The sequence below is a fragment of the Lipophrys pholis genome, assembly GCF_963383615.2.
Source record: "Lipophrys pholis genome assembly, chromosome: 5".
Lineage (NCBI taxonomy): Eukaryota > Metazoa > Chordata > Actinopteri > Blenniiformes > Blenniidae > Lipophrys > Lipophrys pholis.
The window spans coordinates 16,849,529-16,873,675 of NC_137628.1; the positions used below are offsets into that span (position 1 = coordinate 16,849,529).

The window sequence follows — 24,147 nt, forward strand, 5'->3', positions numbered from 1 at the left end:
TTCTGCCGCATGCTGGGAACCCCAAATACCAACACATTTCACTTTTATAGTAAGTGAAACAACAAGCACACATTATTCACTATTTCATCTGTCGAGGAATAAGTCTGAATATAATTGCACTTGTGTATAGACACACACACTTTGCTTTGGAGAAATGGGTTTCGTTTTTCTAGTACATTTTACCACTTTCGCCACTTTAAAGCACTTTACTGTGTTAGCGCTTTACACACATTTGCACACAAAAACAGACACACACACACACACACACACAAATAGATGGCATTTTCTCTCATTTATGTTAATTGTTTTTCATCCAGTCCATCTTTGTCTTAATCCTCCTGCTTGTTTGACACGACACAAGATATTTCTGTAATTCCTTTGTTCAAGAGACTGATGAGAAGCACATGTCTCTTATCTTTGCCACAAAAATGTGGAATGGAGTGTCATGTCTGGTCTTGATGAGAGATAAACACCATGCCATCAGGAAACTGAAAGTCGATCTGCAGCCAGCAGCTCCATGGCAAGATACCTGTCAGATATTACTAAAGTTGAAAAAAAAAACATAAATTGCAGTGGTTTCTGTTGTATATTGTATTGGTAAAGCTGGCCAGATCATCGTATTTAGTAACCACAACATGTTATTAACTCTTTATTCATGTGAGTAAATCTCAATAGTTTATCTAGCTCAGTGTACAATGATTAAAGCTTATATATTCACGCACGGTGCTTCAATAAATGAAGATGAATCGGCTCATACTAAATCCTTTTATCCAACATTCCCTGCTAACGATGCTCTTGTTGGTGAACAGAAAACATTAGAAAGAAAAACATTTATTGTTGTTTGTGTGTGAGCTCAGACAGATGGCCTTTTGTGCCACAGTCCTGCCATCTGCTGGAACCAGTACACGAACGAGCAAAAGGATTCACAAGGTATTTTGTTTATATTAACTGGTGACACATATTATAAACATGTTACTATGGCTTTACGTAATGGACCCTGGTTAACCAAAAAATATTGTGAATAATGTGCAGTATTAGTGCATTGCAACGTTTAGCAGCACACACTTGTCAACTTCCAAACCAAGAATTCACCATACGTTTTTAATTTTAGGGTTTTTTTTATTGGTCAATTGGAAGTAAATACAATACAGATACTCACTAACAATGGAACCTCATATGCAGAACAATTATATGGATGTAATTTTCTGCAAGCCTATGATTGAAAATCTTTTCTGCTGTATAAGCATACAAGAGTATTCAAAGTCATCAGAAAGAAAATAAAATGAATCATATAAAATCTCACAGTTCTGACTGAGCTGGAGAAGTGCTACTAAGACGTGTCAACGAGATGCTGAAATGTAGCCGGAATGTAATTTATTCATTTTGCATCTTATTTGAGATGCAAACAGGAAAGGTAACTGTGAATTCTCTTATATGTCTCTGCTGGTTTTATTTAAACACATTGAGAACATTGAGATTATATGTCAGGCTCTGCTATCACTCCATATTACATTTAATTGCTTATAGTACCTCTTTTTTTCCTGCAGATTAATGTTTTCGATTCTCAATGCAGGCCTGCATGTAGATACAGTTCAGCTCACTGCTTCCTCAGTTTGTCACAAACATGCAGGGAAGAAGACTCCAGTCTTAACGTTGCAATCATTGGCACAGACTTTAAAAGCACTGGCTTTGCCTGGATTTTCTGCCATAACTGAGATTTGCGAGGAAAATGCTGGATTTAGATGGTATGATTGCTGCCCATTGCTTTTTAGCCAATTATCTTCTTCAAAGGATGCCGTCATCTGTGGAGAAATAACTTGAGAATAGGCGAGCTTGGAGAAACTCTGGGTGAACTCTCGCCTCTCGCCTCGAATGCGTGAAGTTCTTGGTGATGCTACACAGCAGACTGCAGACATCAACATCACTCAGGAAAAGAGGGAGCAGATGGAGGGGAATAACCAGGCGGAAAGGGCAAGCTGCCTCGGATGAGTTATTTATTTTTATTTTTTTATGCACTGGCAAATTCAAACTCTGTATTGGGTGGACAACTGAATTGGCTTTTGTTGTCCTGATAAACAACTTCTCCCTGTAGCAAAAAAAAAAAAGACAAAACAAGAGCGCTTCTAATTGCAGTTGCAGAAATGTGTCTTTGTATCTCGATCTGCTTCTGTGTCTCTGTGCATGAAAGGTTTCTATTACAGATAATAAGCATCTTAACTTTGTTAGATGTTTCCGGAAGGCTTGCGTCGACTGCACAAGCAGTTTTTCTTCCTTCTGCTTCGTTGTTGCAGTTGAGTCATTTCTACCCCTTCGCCCCCACAGATGTAGCGGGGGGCCAGGGATTCCCCAAAAGGCCGATCCCCTGGAGTCGCTCTGTTTATTGTTCATCAGGGGAGGCTTCGAGCACACAACATCATGCGATAACACATGTTGCCGAGTTGCACGCCAGAAAGGATAGTTCCTTCGATTAGCTCTTGTTGATCTCTAAAGCTGTACAAAATTTAACAGCCGCTGCAACATAGAGGAAAAACAAAAAAACTAAACAAGGAAGGCTGGAGTTTTACTTTTAAATCCTACTGCCAGTGAGCGAGAGGAAACAGAATCAGGAGCTCAGGAGAGATGACTTCTGCTTGTGAGATAGACAACAGCCACATGGCAGAAAGCCTTTGTAAGTATCATTTTGGTTGTTTTCCTGTGTGCATGTGGGAGAGCTCGCCTGCTTTAGACTTTCTTCAGAGGAACTCGATGGTTTCAATTAAGACCAATCAAGGAAAGGCTTGATAACAAATCCTGAACAGATGCGGGTGTGGGAAGTGGGCGCAGAGAATGATGCTGGTTGAACCTTTGCTCCAGTTTTTGTAGTATAAGGATCATTGTTTAGTTCAAACTCGGCTATGAGACACTATACTGTACTTTATCTGACTATCTTTGTTTCATTCTCTTGAGCTGTACAAACACGGTCTTGCCCGAGAGTTGCTGTGGTTTGATTTGAAAGAAAACTTAATTTGAGCATATGGTTGCTGAAAGGCTTCTTTTTCTCCGTTTCTCTTACTCCTCGGTACTTGCGCTTATACGTTAAAAGTCCCAACTGAGGAAGTGTTCGGTGGTTTAAAACACACAGAAAGACACTTCAGGAAAACGCTTCCACATAAACAAATGCTGAGACCACAAAATCTGCCCGGTGTGCAGTCATTTTATTAAAAACATGGCAGGATTTTCACTCTGTTTACACTGCGGAAAAGCTGATGAAAAAGTCAACATGAGCCGGAGTTATTGTAACCTTGAGATAAAATGACCAGGGTTTTGTTTGAGGACGAATAAATCTGGAGGAGTGAAATATTCCACTGTCAACATGTGAAGTAGCTCAAGATATATACACGCACAGATTAGTCTGTGCTGTTAATGTATGCTCAATGCTTTCAACCATTGGGGGGGGGGGGGGGTGTTCTGAGACTGAGAGGGCACTTTGGGGTGTCGTCACTCATCACATATGCTGTCTCCATTTGCACCACAGGGGAGCAGAGCAACCACAGCAAAAAATCACAACAGGAAGTCTCCAACAGACACAGCTATCTTCCCTGTAGATATCCAGGCCAGGCCAGATGTTCCTCTTTCCCTGTCCCCCTCTTGTTCCTTACATATCCACCCCCACCCTTCTCTTCTCCTCATCCCCCTCCAACTATTTCCTTTTTTCCCCCCGTCCATGTTCTTGCTCTCTGCTCGTCCCTCAGCGCTCTCCCTCCCCAGGCGAGGCTGTGTCACTGACTCACTCGATCTGCTGAGTCACGGAGGGCTCTGTTTAATCAGCTCCATATGTGCCCCCCCCCACCACCACCCCCACACCCCCCCGATCGAATGGCCTTTAGCAATCAAGTCGTGACCTTTGGGCCAATCACAGACTCCTCAATAGGCTCACAGCAGGCTAGTCATCACTGCATATCAGTCTTCAGTTACCTCCACAGCCCTCAAGGATTTGATGAGTTACAGTCGGAATGACCGCTTTATATTTTAATGAGAACAACAGTTAAAAACGCTCTAATTTGAATCAGTTGTGAAAAAGCATAAAAAGTAAACGAACCGCACATTTTTCGCGAGTTTGCATGGAAGCTCCATTCATTACATGCATGCACAAGCACTCGTCTTGCATTCTCCCTGTTTTTTTGCTCAAAGCTGCATTTTGGGCTCTTTGTCGGACTAATAAGCTTTCCTTTGATCTTTGGTTCCCACAAAAATAAAAGGAAATCCTCTCGTGTTTCATGAGGTTCACGCTGGCAACATTGTTCACATGACAAACGTATGGAAAATATTTTCTTTGATAAAAAGAGATTTACGGCAGGAATTCATCAAAATGTGTCACCGTAAAAAGGATGCTCTTCAGGCTGGTGGGACGGTGGAGACATTTCGGTTTGTTCTGTTCACACACTGGAGGTTCATCATCTTTATGATCCCGCGTAAAAAGACCAAATATACTGAGAGAAACTATTACCAGAGTCTTTGTCCTTGGATGTCGTCTGTCTGCATGGGGGAGGGCAATTGTAAATAAATGCCAGATTTTAGTTCTATATATTCAGATTTTAAATCCTCAAAAAAAATGGTAGTTGACAGTATTTTTTGGTGTGAAATTCATATGCACCATGAAAATACAGAGACATGTCACGACTTGCAAAAGGGAATTAATTAAAGATTAACCAGTTGATCAAAATGGGGTGTTTTTCAGATTACCTGCCACATGCACACGCTGAGTTTATACACTTTTTTTGGATTCACATTTCCAACAAAGCCACAGCCAACTGTGAGATTTGGTTTCAGCTTTGACAGGAAGGAAGCATTTCTGCTGACTGTTACGAACACCTCTCGCAGACCTTCAGCCTGCTGACGAAAAACGAAAAAAAAGTTGACCCATATCAACAAAGGAACCAATTAATCTCTCCTCTTGTTCCAGTTAGCTCAGCTAAAATCCTTTTGCATGCGGACCCTTTATTTCTCTACTATCATAAAATCTATTCTTAGAGAGCATCTCTGGGCATGTTGACTGCATTATTACTTTGCAGTCGGGGGGCTGGATGTGATGAATGTGATTCTCTCTGTTGTGGGAGAGCCGGGACTCAGGAAGCAGGAACAATACAGATTTCCAGGCAACAATCGGGATTTGGAACTGCACTCATCTGTTCTGCAGCCAATTCTGACCTCAGCGCTTTGAATTTGAGTACAGTCAATGTTTCACGTGGGGGAGTTTTCATATATTTGTGTACGACGAATGGTTGTTGGTCAACCACAACGAAATGAAAGCAGCGTGCACTGCAGCGCAACACGTGAAGACCACCAACGACCACTGACCGTCTTTTCACTTCGTATGGAAATATTCCGACATCTTTATAAATGCTTGTCGTCACTTTTTTTTTTTTGTCATTGAGATTTTAAGAAGACATCGCTGTCTCCTCAAGGTAAAGTTTCTCACAGCAAGAAAGAGAAATATCTTGTGTGTTCGTGTCATCTTACTGAACCCCTACGCAGTCCTAAAATGATACCCAGACATGAAAGCATATGTAATAGTGACTTTGTGAGCTTTGCTTCTAAAAGCTCTGCCGCTCCGTTCCTGTGGAGGAGCCCAATGTCTTTGAAGTCTCTTCTGATGCGACTCGCCAGACTCAAACCAATGGCCTGTTATCAAGCTTCTGCAGAACGCTGATCAAGCAACACCCAGTTCAATAGATATTAAATGTTTTAATGTTGATAGCATGCCAATAAGATGTTATTTTCCTTTCAATCAACAAAGATGCTTTGGAAGAGTGGAATAAAGCAACAAAAGGATTTCACATTTCTTAACTGCATTGAACAGCCTCAATAATCCAGCCAGTGCATCATACATCATATATTTAAGAGAAACCATTATATTATGAAGCTAAAAGCTCATGCTTTGGTATTTTTACATTCATGATATTGGGAAAAGCTGTATTTTATAAAATACCATTCTAACAGGGCGTTTCTTACATTTAACTTATTTATTCATACATATAACTGCTTATCAGCCTCTTGTTGATAAGTAGTTTTTTTATGCTGCAACAACAACAAAAAACAAATACACAAGCCGAGGTTTGTGTATTTAAATCGAAGGTGCAGATGCTGGAGGTGTGAGAAGAAATACAAAGATTTTTCATTTACATATTCATGGTCTGTGCATACTGAATGAAAGCAAGGGTGAGGGTTGCGTCTTAAGCTACTCCGAGGCATTAAATATATTTTTTCTTATTTAAAAAACAAAAACTAACATTTGTTTTTTTGTGACCGAAAATGAGTATGTGGGGTTTAAATCATTGCCATGAGTGGAATTTTTAAGAACCTCTTATTTTTCTAAACTTAGAACTACTGTGGGTTAGTCATGGCTTTAGTCATGAGTCACCACAGGTTGAGGGATGAAGACGTGTGTTTTAATTCTCTGGTGGGAGAGAGAAAGAGAGAGCTATGGATGATTGAAGGTTGTGCGTATCATCGAATACCCTCTGTGAAACAAAGCAGTGGGAGGGAGAGAGAGCAGATGGAACACACACAAGGATGAGGAAGTAGGATATTGGCTCTTATCTTTTGAAAACACACAAGCAATGCAGTCACACACTTTTGCCCGTCCTCCTCCATCTATGCTGTAGTTTGTTTATAGTTCCTTTTTTTTTCTTCTCCTCCATGCAAATCTCCTTTCTTTAATTGTGGTGGGCACGTGCACTGTTTTGCTCTTGGGTCACATGTGATTTGGAAAAGCTTGTTCTCTTCTCAATGTTCTCCATGGACTTTCTCTGAATGAGGGGTGTGGCAGCCAAACGCCTTCCTGGCCACTGGGGTGGCGGTCACATGACCGCTTGTGGGCGTGGCCAAGCAGCAGCAGCAGCAGCCTCACCAGCTGGATCTGTGATTGAGAGAGGAAAGAGAGTGTGTGAGAGGAAGAAAGAGAAGAGAAGGAAAGGGTTGGGTGAGTTGTCAAATTTTCTGTCCTGCAGCAGAAGTTAATAGTTAAAGCCAAAGAAGAGTTTTCAGACCTGAAACTTGGGAAGGAATTGTTGTTGTGAAGCTTTCTGGTGACTTTTTCTGCTGTGTTGTGATATGCTGTGCAGAACACGAAGTTTTGAGGTTGAGATCGAGGGTGTTTTGGGAGGAGATGTGTGGAAAAAAACAGCTTCAGCATGAAAGCTTTTGCTCATTTTCTCCTTTCTTTCTGCTTTCCTATTGTTCAGCCAGTGTGGAGAGTTTTTTGGGGGGGTTCAGCACTCCCACTCCTACTACCTCCTCACTCTCCTCCCCCCTTCTTCTTCTTTCTTCTTTTCCCTCCCATTGTGTCTTCTGTGGAGCATGCATGGATAGGCAATCTTCCATAATGAGGCAGAGCGTTGACCAATCGGGAAAGCCCTCACTTCTCTTTAAGTTAGATGTATCCAGAGTTCCCTGTAGTCCTGTTTGCTTCTTTAGCTCTCGTCACATCGGAGTTTCAAGGCTCAGTTTGATCCAGTGCGGTGGATTAGCCAAGCACTGATGGAGCCAAGCTGGTTTGATGTGATTTCATTCTGCTCTCTAATAAGTTTAAATCAAACTTAGTGAGAGTTGCTCCTTTACAATGGAAGAACTTCCCGTCAGTTTCTTTCAGTCTGCAGAAACCGAGGTTGTGTTGAGACACCTCCCTTTAACTTTATGTTATGAATGATGCCATAACTTTTGGGGGACGCATTGCATCACATGGTCTAACATCCCCCAGTTCGCAGTGTGGTGGCTGAATAGTTCTTTGTTGATTGTTGCTCACAGATCTCACATGGAGGCTTAACTAAATTAGCACATGCACAGACGACAAATGAGTCAGTTCATTGTGTATTGCAGACTTCTCAGATGTCCTTCTTTCAACAGCCATATTGCACATACATATCGCATGTCCACATTGGAAATCCGCGCGGGCAAAATGATTTTTGCGTGATGCCACCCTCCAGTCATGCAAACAGAATCTCAGTCCCAACAAAGCCTTATTGAATTAAGAAATTCATTTACATGTTTTCCCACAGTCGTCAACCTGCTGTATCAGTGGCACAGCTTAATACACAGTGCATTTCATATCACTAATTCCCCACTCTGTCTTGTATCTGATTTACATAGAGCATTATTACAAAACGCTTCACACTAGGCGCATTAATTTCATTTAGTCTTTGTTTGCATGCTGCTAATCAGATTAGCTTGCTGATGATGAGTCAAGCAATCACTGCGTATAAACACTTAATTATAATTGTTCAGGGCCAGCAGCATGATATAAAAACACCCTTTCATGCTGGAATGAAAAATCTGCTATTGCGCCATTAGTCCGAGCAGATACTGTCTGGAGAATATGCGTTGTGCTGCAAAATAGGCACACGGATTTGTAGTATGACTTTTCTGCCTGTAAATCTTCTGTACAGGTGTAACCTGTTGCTGCAGTCATGTTAAATATTTAGCGCGCATAGAAACTTTGTTTTAACCAAAGAATCTCCCCCGAGGCAGCAGAGCCAGGAGGAGCAGAGGTGTGAATGTTTCCCTGGAAACAACCTGTCTGTCTAAAAGTATTATGTCCTCAATTACTGTATCTCTGCAAAGTCCAGAGGGATTCTACTTTCAGCTTTATTATGTGATATCTTATGTCTACTTTTTTTTTTTTTTTTGCAAATAGACGGATTTAGATTGAATATTCCAATATGACAAACTTTTCCATGTGATTTACAGTTGTTCTCTCCAACTGGCTGCAGTCAATGTTTTCTGTTTACGTTCTATAGCCGGGAGGAAGTCAGACATGTCAGGGGGGAAAAAAAAAAGCATGTCATGTCCTGTCAGAGGTGACGGCTTGTGGGCCTGCCAACACTGGCTGGGTCGAGGAAGGAGGGCAGAATGGGCACATTTATGCCACTCCGGTGGCATTATGAGGCCTCAAGGCGTTGGAGGTCATCTGTATTTAGCTTCCAATTTAATCGTCGTTCAAATTCCAGAAAGTAGTATTTTGCTCATAAATCGTTACTTGTTGCTTGTCAGTTGAAAACCAATATAAAGATTCCTCCTGAATTTAAACAACTAAATTCCCTTATTGCCTAAATATAAACACTTGAAGCATCTCTCCATGCACTGACCCTCCTGTTTGGCTTATAATGAAGTGAAAGCCTTGACATTTGCATGTAGGTTTCTGTTCTCACCAGAAAAGACTTTTTTCTGAGAATTCTCAACAAAACTTTGATTTACACAATGTCCTTGTGTACAAGTACTTTTGCATCCCCAATAACAGCAATGTGTCACAGCTTTATATTTCAAAGTGAAAATAAACTTTTCGAGAGTAGAGATAATCTGTGAGACGTCTCATTTCCTCCCGTTAGGAGCCACACGTCGTTTGGTATTGAAGTAGTTGAATCAGTCGTCCACATTCCCACTTCAAGCTCGGTGGTTGCTTGTTTTACAGGCCTCTGGGCTCCTATGTTCTCTGCCCTATACCAGTTTCCCTGTTGCAGCTGTGGGTGGGTCTGCGGTGGGACCCTTCCATGTTTCTCAGAAATGTTTTAGCTTTAAGTTTCGGGCTGTGGTCAGTGAGTCTGCAGCACTGGGATCTACCCAGAACAGCGGTATTTCACAATAGTACTCGGCACCACAGCATCTTTCCTGCAGCGTGGGGCTACGCTTTCTAATTTTCTCAGTCTCTGCTTACAGCTATTGATCCAAACCAGGCTCGGTCTTGCTGAGTTTTTCCAGTTCATCGCTGTTATTCTAACATCTATTTCATCTCATTGTTATTTCTCGGTGTATCCTACTTCACTGACCCTCGGTATATGGCTCACTCTCTCCGACTCTTTGCACTCTGTCACTGTTCTGAAGGTGTTTTGGGACAGGTTGTTGTTATCCACCCTACCAGAAGTTCCCAAGTGGAGAGCTGTATTTCAACACCGAGCAACACCATCTGCTTTGCTCCACTTTGGAGCAGGGGGCTGCATTCTCAGTGGGGCGTCACGAGTGACAGGACTGAAAGATAAAGTGAGCTTGCAGCATTCTTTGGGTCTGTTTTTGAAGTGCTTGTGTCAGCTGTACCTGCCACTGACCTGAGCCAGCGTCACCGCCTTACATGAAAGGGAGTTTTTATGAAGGACGAAAAAAAACGTGGTGGGATTTTTAATCTTAGTGTTCCTTTGCTCTTGTAGAATGGATGGAGAACTGAGGAAGAGGTTTTTCCCTCTTGGATGCACATGACAATTCTGCAAGAACCTCGTCTATCCTTCCAGTTTTTATCTATCAACCAAACTCTACCACTACTCTACCAAAGTTATTTATAAAACACCATTCAGACCCAAGGCAATTCACAGGGCTTTACAGAGAAATAAAAGAAATACGATAAAGCAAGCAATTAAGAATCTTCTCAAGCGAATAATAGTATGAAATACTTTAAAACCTCTTACATTGTCTCTCACACACTCTCATCCTGGATAGAAAATATTTAGAGCTGTGCACCAGTCATGTTAAAAAAAAAAAAGAAGTGTAAAACTGGAAAGAATAGACTTGTTACTTTAAAATATTTCTCATGTCGTTGGTTAACTGTCTACAAAACTAAGATGTGGGTTGATCAACATGCAAACCAGCATAAATCAAACTGGAGAAGAGCTATTTTTGCAGTTATTTCTCAGATGTGTTGCAAGTTTTTCTTTATCCTAAATGACCCAATTTTCAGTATTATTGTAGGTCAATCACTGCCTGATGAATGGAAATATTGCTTAAATGTCGTATATTACTTTATGCTATTAATGCTCACTCCTAGGTGACAACATGGCTGCTATATCATGTGTCAAAGAAGTTGAAATAACATCATCTTTTGTTTGTTTTTCATGTGTTGTCAAATTTGGTAACCCACTGCGGCCGAGATTGTGTTTTCCATTTACAGAACACAGAATTGTGCGCATGCTAATTCATGCAACACTCTTTAAAACTGTCCGTCAACTCCTTTGTTGCCTTTTTTCCCGCTCGGCGTTTCATGCATCTGCAGACAGCAGCAGGCATCAAACTTAATGACCCCTTCCTCTTCAGAGGGAGCCACCGAAGGGCCAGTGGAAATGTCATCTCCGGTTTGAAAAGAGTGGGAGAGGAAAACTAGAGGACAGTAGCAGAAAAACACATTTACATAGCCACACACAAACTCAGGAAAGGAAAACTGCAACGGGGCAGAGGTTTGAGGGTTTCACCTCATGGGAACTATGCAGCAGATGATGTTTAAGAGCTGTCAGTGACGGTCGGCAAGTAAAAGAGCAGACACGGTGCCGTCTTTTCCCACTGACTGTCAAGCGACACGGCGGCTTTGAACACAAAAGGACAAAGAAAACAAGCTCCTTGTTTGTCTGTGAACATTTTTCCAGTACACAGTTTTTCAACTAAACTGATCATTTCATCATGAGGAAAATATTCATGAAAACACATCAATGCATTTCTAGCATCAAGAGAAGGATGTCTTAAGGATGTTTTTTTTTTAATTGTATTTGTTTAACCTCCTCTAGACTACTACGCCGTTACTCAAATACTCCACTGTGTGACCCCCGTGTCATTAAGTTGAGGAAGGTTTTGTTTACGGTAAACCATCTGAGTGAGATACCATCTGTGCAAGTCTGATCCTCACAGGCCAAAATATCTGAACAAAATGTGTATTTCAATAGACTTATTCAAAAACTTTTAATGTGTCAGAATGAAAAGGTTTTTTGTTGTTGCTTGCATCAAAAATAGAAGTAATAGTTTCTTTTTGACATGAAGCCGTCTTCTCTTAAGAAGAACACATCAGGACTGTGATGAAAAACACCATCAACACATAGGACGTCATTGAGGTGAAATATTTCTGTCAATAAACACACTGACTGTTAATTCTCCCACATTGATGAGTTCCTTATGCACGGTGTCGATCATCAACCACACTATTTGGACAATTTAGTCAGTGCCCTCGTTTATTTTTTAACTCCTTGTTTCTTTAATTCCTCTGTGCTTCTCCAGCTTATTCATAATAATAATAATAATACATCAAACTTATATAGCACTTTTTGATTCATGGACATTGTTGGGTTTTTCTCTGGAGTTGAAACATGTCACAGGAAAACAAAACTTTATTTAAAGCAGGGCTGAAAAATGATGAGGTGGCATTGGTGGATCGATGGAAACTGAATTTCTTTGGGGCTTTTCAAGAAGACAATCCAGGCTTTGTTCCTGTCGATGGAAGTCACTCTGTGAATAATAAATGTAGGGTTAGATGTGATAATGGAAGCAGTGTTGAGTTTTGTGTCAATGTGGTGTGGGGAGAAAGTATATCTGATCAAAGGTGGACACTGTGTGTTCGTTTTCCAGGAGGATTGGATTACAGACCCGTGTGGAAAGAGAACGAAGTGGGTCTGATGCTTTATGGTAGTGGTTATTGACATCAAGCTTTATTTACATGTCTCATACTTTCTGAGATCTTACCGTGATATTTTAATGCCTGGTGAAGGCTGAGGCATCACAAGAAGGCTGCTGGAAAGCTGCTGTGTTTTCCGGTCTCCATAGAAAGAGGATTAATGAAAGCGTCTTCAGTCTTTAGCCTGTACAAGACTGTGAAGTATCACGTCGATTAAAATGATGCAATGTTTACAAGATTCATATAGTTATTACAGAGCTTAGTCGTATTCAGGGATTGCCATGCATTCACTGTAAACATCAATTATTACCTTGTAAAGCTGCTATGCTATAATTAATGCATCAGAAGGCTTAAGAATATGTGGATATAACAGATCCCCTTTGGTTTAAAGATGCATCAAAGACTGAAGCCTCTTATAACGAAATACAATTTGGATGCTTAATTAACTGGTTGTATGTTTTTCACAGCATGCTCTTTAGTGCATTTTGTATTATAGTATTGAATGTCCTATCTTCATCCTGGAGAAGCCTGCAATGTAAGTGCTCACCTGAAAATCTAAAGTGCAAGCCCCAACTGGAGTAAACCTGACTGTGAATCCACACACCATGAACACTGACAGTTCTCCCCTCAGAGCTGAGAAAACCCCCACCTCTTATCACAAGCTCAAGCCGTGGTGTTGGTGGAGTACAAACTAATATTAGGGTGTATATTCACAGAACAAAACCAACCGTTTTGCTGCGGATGTAAATGTTGTGGTTTCGCTGCTGTGAATCCTCAAGCGACAAACAGGAAACATACCCTCGCAAGGCACAGCAGAAACTAACCTTTATGCCGGTCTTGAAAAAATAGACATTACCAAAAAGACAATGCCAATCTTGAGAGGAACCTGTGCCGTACACTACAGATCACAGACACACAGCAACAATGAGACCCTCAGAAATGGAGAGATAAACGTATAAAACCGAGAGATAGAACTTGAAACGGCCTCATAAATGCCCTCATTTGAGAATAAATGACTGAAGACTAGAGTAATCTCTTTGATGGGATATATCCATTCATGCAAAGAGAAAGCCTGACCTCATCTCCATTCATTGAGCAAAGCTCTCAAATCAGCTAATCCTAAAATTCAGCGTTTAGATGTGATGAGGCAAAAAAAAAAGAAAACCCTCTGCCTTGTGTATTTATAGAAAGCAATTTTCATCCATAACATCTGCTGGCAATTTAATATAGTTGTTTACATTTGGAGTGTTTGTGTTAATTAGGAAAGATTAGTGGCAGGTCAAATATTCCTGTGTTTTGTCCTCATTAATAGAGGTTAGTGGAGTTCCAGTGATGCACCTGCTTTTCTGCAGTTTCCCACACTTTTTTTCCCCCTAGTCTCTGTCTGTGTAACATGTATTTTGTATTTTTGATGCATCTGTTGAGTCTGTGAGCACAATATGTACTGAACTGCTGAGGCCACGTCGCTGTGATCCCAATCAGTGAGCTTTTTGTTCATCCATACCGAGGTTTGCATTGGCAGATGTTATCAACACGTATAGTGGAGCATCAAAACACGTCTGCACTGGTGTGACGATCAAACACACTGTGGTAGACTTTTAAAAGCTGATAATTGCTAATCGCTTCCTAATCCATAGTTGCGAGATTATAGGAGGCGTCTTCAGGAAACAGTACTGATTAAAAAAAAAAAATGAAAGCGGTGGTTAAACCGACAGGATGGCTGACAAGCAGACACTTTGGGCTCTCCTTGTGTCTCCCCTCCCCTCTGCATGTCTGTCTGTCACGTTTACCTGTATTTGCTACTCGGCCTGTGTGCATGCATCAGCGCGAGTGGGACTGTTTGTCTATTCTTAGAGAGCAGCCTCGTAAACCAAGAGAAAGCCTCAGGCTGGCGTGGTCACGGTGCCCAGAAGGCAGTTTGGCTGCGGACCTGGAATATGTCATTAGAGCTAATCTGCATGCTGTCATTGACGCAGTCAGACTCGTGATGGAGTTCAGTGCAGGGTTAGTCAAGTGACAATCTGCAACAGTATGCAAACAAACCCTAATGATAAATCGATCTGATCACCTCGGTATTATTGTACCACGTCCAGGACAGAGTAGTGCTGTCAGGTTTCTTGAGGATGGCAACGCTACAGTGAAACAGCCTCTAGATCACCATGATGCGGTGGTAACAGAAGGTTCACATTACAGTGCGATTTGGGCTTTTCTCTAGAATTTTCAAGGTGGCTTTTTTTTTTTCTAGGGATAGGATTAATGCCGCTGGAGCAAAAGAAACTGTCTTAACTTGAAGAAATAATTGTACAAAAATACAACCCTGCGTAGTGATGCTGACCGATGATAATGGGTTCATTGGATTTGATCCAAACCGCTGGCAGCACAGTCCAATGGTTAACCATTAAACTGTCAGAGGACTGAAACTTAGAAGGACTGATGATTACTAAAGAGATTGTTGAAGTTGCGGTAAGTCTTTCTTGCTTTCTTTATGTTTTGCTTGCAGGAAAAGAATGGGGTGTTGATTTAAATAATATACACCTTTTGGTTTTTACCGTGTCCAAGTGTGGAGGAGGTCGACATTGTCAAGGTAGCACACATTCAAATGTTTGAGGGCAGATGGGGCCCTGAAGGGATCATGAAAGCGCCATTGCTGAGACGAGCGCTGGGGCAACTCGTGCGTCTGTATGACCGGCAGTTAAAGAAAGCTTTTTTTTTTTTTTTGGGTGGAAGGTCTGTTTTTCAAGGTTACTTGGAAAGTGTTACTGTTAGTAAGATCGCATCTTTTACAACCTCCCACTATGTCTTTCACTGCCATCTCACACGTTGTCTTGTCTAACGGCCCAGGAAGACACAACATGGCAGAACACCCAATATCACAAAATCCTCTTTGGTAATTGTATTCATAGAAAGAAATGTTAGGCTCATGTTTCTGCTCTCTGGTGGCATGAAGAAAAAAAAAAAAGCAATCGGCCAGAAAACTTTGTGAACGCTGGTATTTGCAGCTGTTGGCATCTGTTTTAGTTTGCGGAAAATCGACCCGAGACAGAACTGGAACTCTGAATGCACGTTGCTCACCCAGAAAGAGATAGTCAGGATGTCTGTCTCCTTCTGCATTCAGGTGTATGCGCCTGTGGTTTGTAGTGTCTGTGCTCGCAAACCTCACAGAGACTCTGCCACAGGTTTGTGTCACAGCACAGGAAATATAGTCTCCTCCTACATGAAGACGAGTGAATGTGCCCCTGCAAGCACGTACTAGAATATCTGGCAGCCGGAGTCGGGTTGAGCTTTAGTTTGTTGTTGCAGCACTGCCTTGGCCCACCAGCTTTTTCTTGGAGCAGCTGAGCCTCTCTAAGGTGAGCTAAGCTGTGATCTGAAGGTCTGTTCATTTTAATTTGTGGCGGAGGAAAAAAACAGTGCTCCTATTTCACTCTCGATTGAACTTCCATAACTTTCATTTCTGTGAGATTTGAGTCTTTACTGAAATAGCGCCTGTTCAAAGTTTCTGCATCACTGATGGAGCAGAAGCAGCTGTATTCTTGTTCCTTCATGATTCAAGCAGTTTAGCCGATCATCACGTTCTTACATGCTCACTTGTACAAGGTTGGGTGCTCACAAATTAGATTTTTTTTTTTTAATGCTTTGTATCCTGTTTCACACAGGAAATGAACCACTTAGATGAGTATCTTTTTTTCCCTTCGCATTTAATCTTATGTTCATAAGTGCTCAGCTCACTACTTCTTCTTATTTTTTTGCATTTATTACACCTGATTCCATGTTACATTTTGTAGATGTTAAATGTTTCTTTGATCTGTGTATTACTCAGGGTCAGAGGTCAATCTGAGCCATAACAACATGTCTGAGTCCGCCAAGCCCCACCACCCCAGCCCTCAGGGTAAAGGGGAGAAGACCAACATCGGAGACTTCAGCTATGTGGGCATCGACGCCATCCTGGAGCAGATGAGGAGGAAGGCCATGAAGCAAGGCTTTGAGCTCAACATCATGGTAGTGGGTAAGTACACGCACGCAAACCCTCAATTAATGAAACCGTGTGTCATCTCTAACCTTGTCAAATTACATGGTGAGGTGGCTGCAGCTGGAATGTTGCATATAAGACGATATTTATAGTGCGAAATGGTGGTCATATTGTAGGAAACTGTTAAAAATGCTTCATGATGTAATAACTGGAGCCTTAACTGTCCACATTGAGCTGGATTATGCCTTTATGTGAGATTTAGATTAAACTATTCTCCAATCTAAATTGACACAGATGTTCCCGAGAGGACTTGAAGCTGTAATTGATCCCAAATGTGTTATGTTTACAGCGGTTATTGACTCACTGCAAAGAAATCTAGCAAAAAAAAAAAAAAAAAAAAAGATCAGATGGGAACAATTTAAAAGTTTTTCATGTTCTGCAGCAACGACACAAATGCAGAACAGAGCAATAAGCGGTGAGATGCTATGCTGCAAGTCACCATTAAACTCACACAGAAGCTTCCCTTCTGAATTCTCACGGTTACGTAAAACATGTCATACACACCATGCTCAGTTTGCACGTTTGACCTGAAAACATCTCAACTTTTTTCATGAAACTTCCAAATATGAGCTTTGAAGCCACAAACAGAAACAAAAAAAAGTGTCTATTTACATGTTTGGCCCCGCTTCACTTGTTCTGGTTGGAGTGAGCTAGCGTGCATGGGTGTGTGTCGGCCTACGGTTTGACAAACACACTCTTGAGTGGATTAAAGGAGGCTGTCACACTAAGAAAGTGGCATAATGATGGCAATTACTCTGACAAGCTGAAGCACACACTCCTGTGGCTACGCACCACCAATTTGATCACCACCATCACGTCTATGTGCAGTCATATGCACTTATATACACTTATCTATAATTGCACTTGTGAACATGCATGCATGCAGGCAGGCAGGCACATATGCAACAGAAACAAACATATGCACATGCAAAGAAAGGAATGTCCAAATTTGTTTTCACTACACGCTGAGAAAAGAAACCTTGCTCACCTACCAATTAGATATTGAATGGTTTTTTGTTTTTTTTGGGGTAGACTGCAGTTATTTAGATTTAATTTCCTGCAGGGCAATGTTTTCGCTCACAGCTTCAGCAGCATGTCAGTGCAGCCCCAAGGAGACGTCTCTTAACGTGGCAAACACCGACTTGTTGCATGGATACGGTTGATCAGAAGAGGTTTGTTGATTTTACAGAGTTAAGAGAGGTTAACTGAAAGCGTAGAATGGCTTTTAAGATAAATAAATAAAAGAAGATGACACATATGCATCACTGTTTTCATTTGTTTGCTTGCAGTCTGCACAGTTCTGCTTATCGCTGACTCATATCTGCTTGCAGTGCTCAGACACCTGAAGGAGAAATGAAATGTGCATATTGATACGATATCTTGTGCAAAACTGAAGAAGAAAGAAAATCACATCGTATTGACTCCAGTAAAATATGTTAAATGATCACAATGTTCAAGCTGTAAAGAGTTTTCATGTGCTATTACTTGAGTAATTTTCAGGACTTTCCAAAGAAATGTGTCTTAAATATTTGCCTAACTCATCAGTGAAGTACGCCTGTATTGACCTGCCATTTAGGCATGCATCATTACATTGCGAGAGATGTTTCTCAGTCCTGTTGGCTCATTTGATAGTTCACATTATGTTGTAACCACTCTGACAGAGGGGCGTGTGGCATTTTGGAAATAGTTGATATAGGATGATATCACATGTTGCCACAGTTGTTAAATGGGCACACGCTCACACTTGTGGTACGGCTGCCTGGTAAAGACCAAAGTTTAAAAAAAAGGAGACGAGCGTGCGTACTGCTTTAGCTTCCTCCGCGCTCACTCTGGCATTTTAAACATTATACTAATGCATGTAAACAAAACACATGCTGCACAGCTTTTGTCGTGTACATTGTGTGTCATGGCTTCCGCAGCAATGTTGGTTTCGTTTCTAATGATTATTTTAACCAGCTAAGACCAGCTTTAAAAATGTTTAAAACAACTGCAGAAATCTCACTTGTGTGCACAATAATCACAGTCTGTTGATTCTATTGCACATCTTAAACCCATCATGGCTTCTCCTTGAGAGGTCTTTCATCTGTCCCGCCTTCAAACTGGGACTGAAATCAAACTGCACTAGAGTTCATTTGGTGTCACATCGGCGTTTGGATTGACAACATTCACTCTTTCACAAACGAGCTGCGTTATTACACAAGGAATTTAATTGAAGATTGATTTGATGATGTGAATTATCCCTGAATGTTTTTGATCCGTTTAAAAAGCTCAGCATGCAGTGACTTGGATGGCTAGTGAGGATGTGAAAGATTAAAGCAGCTGTGGTTGGAATGCTGTCCCTTGTGGTCTTGCGGTATTAAGACACATTTGCCTAATAATTGCCCTCAGCAAGCTGACCGCAGCCAAGGTGTCCGTGGAAATGTGTGTGTCACTGAGCAAGAGTGTGAAAATGTGAGTGTACGCTTGTGGGTGTATGTGACCGGACACACTGCATGTGAGTGTGCAATCATCTCTGTGTTTGTGAGAGAAGAGGTGGAAAAGGGCGCCTTGGGTGTCACGGGGGGGGGCTGGCAGCTTGGCAACGCTCCACACGCCACAGTAGATGCCCATAGGGGCAGCAAGCAGCGAGCATTATGTGAAGGAGGGCACAGTTGGTGTGTGATTCTTTCATGTAAGAATAATTCAATTGCAAATGTACCATTTTTGTAAAGTTTAAATTTTATTTTATTTTTTTTTTTTTGTGAAGCCAAGCACTACTTTAAGTGGGTCACATCTGTTACACTATCCAGAACAAGTGAAAGCATTACATGTGTTATCATGAAAACTAGATCTTATTAGCATTGTGAAATCAGTTTTTCCATTTTCTTTATCCGTGTCTGAAGACTAAATGTTTACATTTAATTTTCATTTATTTTGTTGTTGTTTTTAAATCAAAGCAACTTGGCAGTCATATGTATTGCACAAACGTTATGAGTTACACAAATATTTTACCTGACTAAGTGGTTTTATTTGTACGTGTCTCTCCTTGATTGAATAAGAAATTCCAGATGTAAATATTTATATGGTTCCTGTTATGAGGGAAAATTACATTACTGTATTCTCAGTTTAATTTAATCAAGGACTGAATGGAAAATATGAGTATAGTTATTATGTTAAAGGGTAATACAAAGAACCAACTAAAGTCATTAGTTTTGATATATTTAATCAGACAGAAAAACGGCCACGAAATGGTACCAGAGTTTTGTTTTGATTCCTCCACTGATCAGTTTTGTCGAGTCCTCCTGAGAATAAATAGCTACTCAGATAGTCTTGAGGTGGCTGAACACCGTGCTCCGTCGTGAAACATTCCTGTTTATTTAACAATAAATCTCAAAGACAACCATGCTCGATGGAAAATCCGTTACTGCAGACACAACTCGTGGGAGATTGCCCCCGATGGCTGATCCATCTTGCGTGTGTGTGGCGCAAAACAGTGCATCTGTCCCGTTGGCCTCCTACCAGTTGCTCATCTGACCCCGCAGCTGTCCTCCTACATTTGTAGTCTGTTAAAACATGCTCACGATGCAGCCCATTCATTAGGGTTGATGTCATGTATGTATGACAGAGTGAAGGCACTGTTTGGTGGGAAAACACTTCAACAGATTCTTGTCCTGAGCGAGTTTAACCTTGCGATTGTCTCCAGGGTTTAAACATTAGCCAGTCCCTTCTCACTTTCTCTCAATAATGTTTTTGTCCCTGTGTATCTTCTTTTTTTTTTTTTTTATTATTATTATGATCAGGGCAAAGTGGCCTCGGGAAGTCCACTCTGATGAACACGCTGTTTAAATCCAAGGTGAGCCGCAAGTCGGTGCTGCCCAACCCGGAGGAAAGGATCCCCAAGACGATCGAGATCAAGTCCATCAGTCACGGTGGGCCGGTTTTCAAATTTTATAGTCTCCAGCCTCTTGTTTGTTCATAAAACACCAATAATTTGCAACGTGTGTGTTTGCCTGCTGTTTTTCCCATAATATCATCAAGACAGTCCTCATCAACTAGTTTTCGTTTTGATAGATATTGAAGAAAAAGGAGTGAGGATGAAGCTGACAGTCATCGATACTCCTGGATTTGGGGATCAAATCAACAATGAAAACTGGTGAGTTAAGGGTTCAAAATGTGCAGCAGCTGTACACAAATAACTTAAATGCCTGACGTCTTCATTTCACATGGAATTCATTAAAATCACCAACCAGCGGTTGACATGTGTTTTCTAGCATTTAATAGCATTTATTTAGACGCACTAATGTGACCAAGTCAAAGCACACGTTTTGATTTGGATTGTGGGCTCACAAGGAATCTGTTTCTTTTTATCAGCTGGCAGCCCATTATGAAGTTCATCAATGACCAGTATGAAGCTTACCTGCAGGAAGAAATCAACATCAACAGGAAGAAAAGGATCCCCGACTCCCGGGTGCACTGCTGCATATACTTCATACCCCCCACAGGCCACTGGTAAGACCTCATCTTAAAGAGACGCTCATGCTTATGACTAAGTGCCCCACTTTTTTTCTCCCGCAACCCCAGGGATGAATCAGCCCCTCTCCTGACCTGCTGTCGCTCCAAAAGCTCCTTTAACAAGTCCCTCTCCAGCTTTTCCTTCTCATTTCCCTCCCTAACGACCACATGTGAATCTTATTCTCTCCTCAGAGACACTTCAGAGTCGGTTGAAGAGTCAGATTTCACAACGAAAACTGGACCCTTCATTTCCCACTGTTGAGAGAAGAAGAGAGACAGGGACATGCATGACTGTCTGAAGTGCTGAAGTGTGTTTCATACAAAAAAAAAAGAAAAAAAGAATTGTAGCTTGAGGGTTGTCGTGCTACATGCTTGTCAGGTCAGGACACGTGACAGCTTTGACTCAATTTTGTGAAGAAAAAAAAAATTTGACTTTTGAAAATAGTTCAGAGTGTTCATTATCAATCAGTGTCTCTTTTCCTTATTTCTCTGTTTAATTAGGGTGAACAGTGGTATAATCCAATATGGCTGTAGAGAGGAGCACACTTCCTGTGTGTGTAGGCAAAAGACAACACTTATTGTTTGATTTTTCGAAGAAACTCAAATTTGTACTTTCTCAAGGGAATTTGTCTTGTTTGAAGGATTATCTGAGGTTGTTTGCTTCACTAACAAGGTGATGTGAACCACCAAGGTGACGCTGTAGGTTCTTTGATAAAGCCGTGAAAGGTCAGCGTTTCTTCATAAGACATACTGGCAAACAAAAAGAGCCAACTCAAAGATTACAGTACAATGGGAAAGTTTATTTCAACACAATTCAATTTAAACATGAAGGCCCATACATTTTAGGTTTATTACACATAAACTGAAGTATTTCAACCCTTTTAAATCTTACGTTAAAAATCATGATAACCAAACATGTGTCATCTCAAATTATTAGATTAGTTCAAATAGATCAGTTTTTTTTTTTAATTCCATCCATCCTCTTCTCAACTTTATAAACCCAGGAGTCATTCTCAGCTGACTGGTTGAATGCAGCATACAACCTGAACGGGTCACGAGTTCATCACAGGGCAAACACAGTCACATTCACACCGACTGGTTAGTTAGAGTCACCAATTACCTCAAATCTATACTTTTGGACCGTGTGAGGAAACCAGAGTACCTGGAGAAAACACAGCCACAACATGCAGACTCCAAACAAAAAAGCCCAACTCAAACTGGAACAAGAACTATCCCACAATGCAGACGCTTGAAAGATTTTAGTTTACATTCTGTGAGTGTAACAATAACTGTCAGACCAATTTTATTTATTTATTTATTTTCTGATACGTCTGAATAGAAATACTCCAGACTTTCAATGCCCTCCAATGGTAAACATGAACTCCTTTACTAATATTTGACCCACACTTCCAAATAATGGACCCCCTCAGCTGCTGCTTTGTAGTTCGGCGCCCCAGTAACTCAACAGTCGACCAATTAAACATTCCCTCTCCGGGTGCAGCATGACGGCCTGTTTGACAGACCCCCTCATCATCTGCTCATGTCACCACAGCTGCTGCTCCAGAGAGTACTTGTTTGTGTGTGTGTACCCTTTCTCGTGGAAAAGCAGCATGCGGGGACCGGACTCAAGTGGGCAGTCCAACAAGCTCACACTTGTGTTGTGGATGCCCTGGGTGTGTTGGTGTGTCAACTCACCTACAGCTGCAGAGTTTAGCCGATTCCACACCTAAAATACGCTCCTCGCGTGTGTTTTCCCCTATGTTAATCCTCAGATCTTTTTTTCTTATCACGCTATATAGTCACTGTTGCACATATAAAGTACATAAGCAAACGTGCACACTGCTCTGAAACAATGTTCATGAATGTATTAAAACATACACATCTGTGTGGCGGAAGCGTCTCACACGAAGCCAAACACATCGCTGTAGAAAAAAGAAAAATAGAGACATCTGTTGGGGCTACCGTTGCATATTGTGGAAATTAATTCATGCTAAGCTGTATGTACATTTAAATGTGTCGTGTGAAATTATGTTACGTCTGGCCTTACATCAACTCAGTTTCTGTGCATGTGTGATCTGCAGAATGCTGTATGATCCTTCTGCAGCTTTTATCTGTGGTCCTGTGAACTTAGTGGGGTTTTTTTTTGTTTGTTTTTTATGCACACTAAAAGCTGCTTAGTTTTTCAGTTGTATTCTCTTAATTTAATTACGCAGACATGGTACCGAAAACTTCTGGGTGGCTCTTCAATTTGACCGAGAATAACAGGCAAGAGAACGATGCCAGACTGAGACACTCCGTTGCCGAATAAATTCTCTTTTAATGCTGTATTTTGTTTGGGGGTAGTTGTATCGGCGACTCAGAGGTAATTTGCAAGTAATTTGCTTTTGAGTTGTTTCTGTGGTTTCAGATAGAAGAGCCTTTTCGAGTGAAGCAGAGTGCAGTCTTGGCATCAGTAGCCATTTTTGATAATGGCAGAGTCAGCCACACTATTTTCCCTCTGGGTAGTCTTGTTGTTACCTCATTTAACATGTCTTCCTGGGAAAAGGAAGGCTGTACTTTGACTCTCATCATCTCAGGACTGGTTTCTGATCCATTGCTGGAAAAAGGGAGGAGAGTGCATTTTGCGCTGCGATTGCCTGTTTCCTATACATTTCAATCTACCACAGAGGCCACCCATTTATTTAAATGTGATTGCTTTTTTTAGTGTCACAAATAGCTGAATGTCCACATGCATGCAAACATGTATATGATATATTTATTCTTTGTATGCCATACATTTGTGTGAGGGAGATATACTATATGTGTACATGCGGAAGTGTGCATGTAGGGTCAGTCATGCGTATGATGCAGCACACATGTCTGTTTGTTTGTTTATTCCTGCCTCTGGCCTTAATCTCTTTTTCCTTGATATTCTCTCGTCCTTTCTTTCTGCTCTTATATTTCACTTGACATTTGTCCCGTGAGCATTCAATGCATCACTTACTCTGCATCACTCGTGTCTGCTTACCTTTGTGCAGCATGTCGCTCCCCTTCCTCTTTCCATGCTTCGTGCATCTTACACTCACAAGCGTCTCGATCCTATTTTGATGGTGACTCGTCTGTCAGTTGCTGTTGAGAACAAGCCAGGCTTCTCCTCCAGCTGCCCCTGGGTCTTTTCAACCAGACTGGCCTGGCCTGGCTTGGCAGGGGCTAATTGGAGGGCAGAGCAGACAGCATGAAGGGAGCCTGTCTG

General features: G+C 41.3%; 1 protein-coding gene across 6 annotated transcripts in view; it reads left to right on the forward strand.

The window, feature by feature from the left end:
• The window catches only part of septin9b (septin 9b), a 57,465-nt gene that overhangs the window by 22,309 nt on the left and 11,009 nt on the right, over positions 1-24,147 (forward strand). For 3 of the 6 annotated variants that reach the window (XM_080463780.1, XM_080463781.1, XM_080463779.1), the window contains exons 3-6: positions 16,215-16,400; positions 20,204-20,332; positions 20,475-20,556; positions 20,775-20,912. In XM_080463780.1, the coding sequence (XP_080319906.1) occupies positions 16,215-16,400; positions 20,204-20,332; positions 20,475-20,556; positions 20,775-20,912 (535 nt within the window). Of the gene's footprint in view, positions 1-2,609; positions 2,669-6,803; positions 6,962-15,627; positions 15,745-16,214; positions 16,401-20,203; positions 20,333-20,474; positions 20,557-20,774; positions 20,913-24,147 lie in introns of those variants that run through there. The other 3 variants (XM_080463783.1, XM_080463782.1, XM_080463784.1) reach the window with 3 other exon arrangements.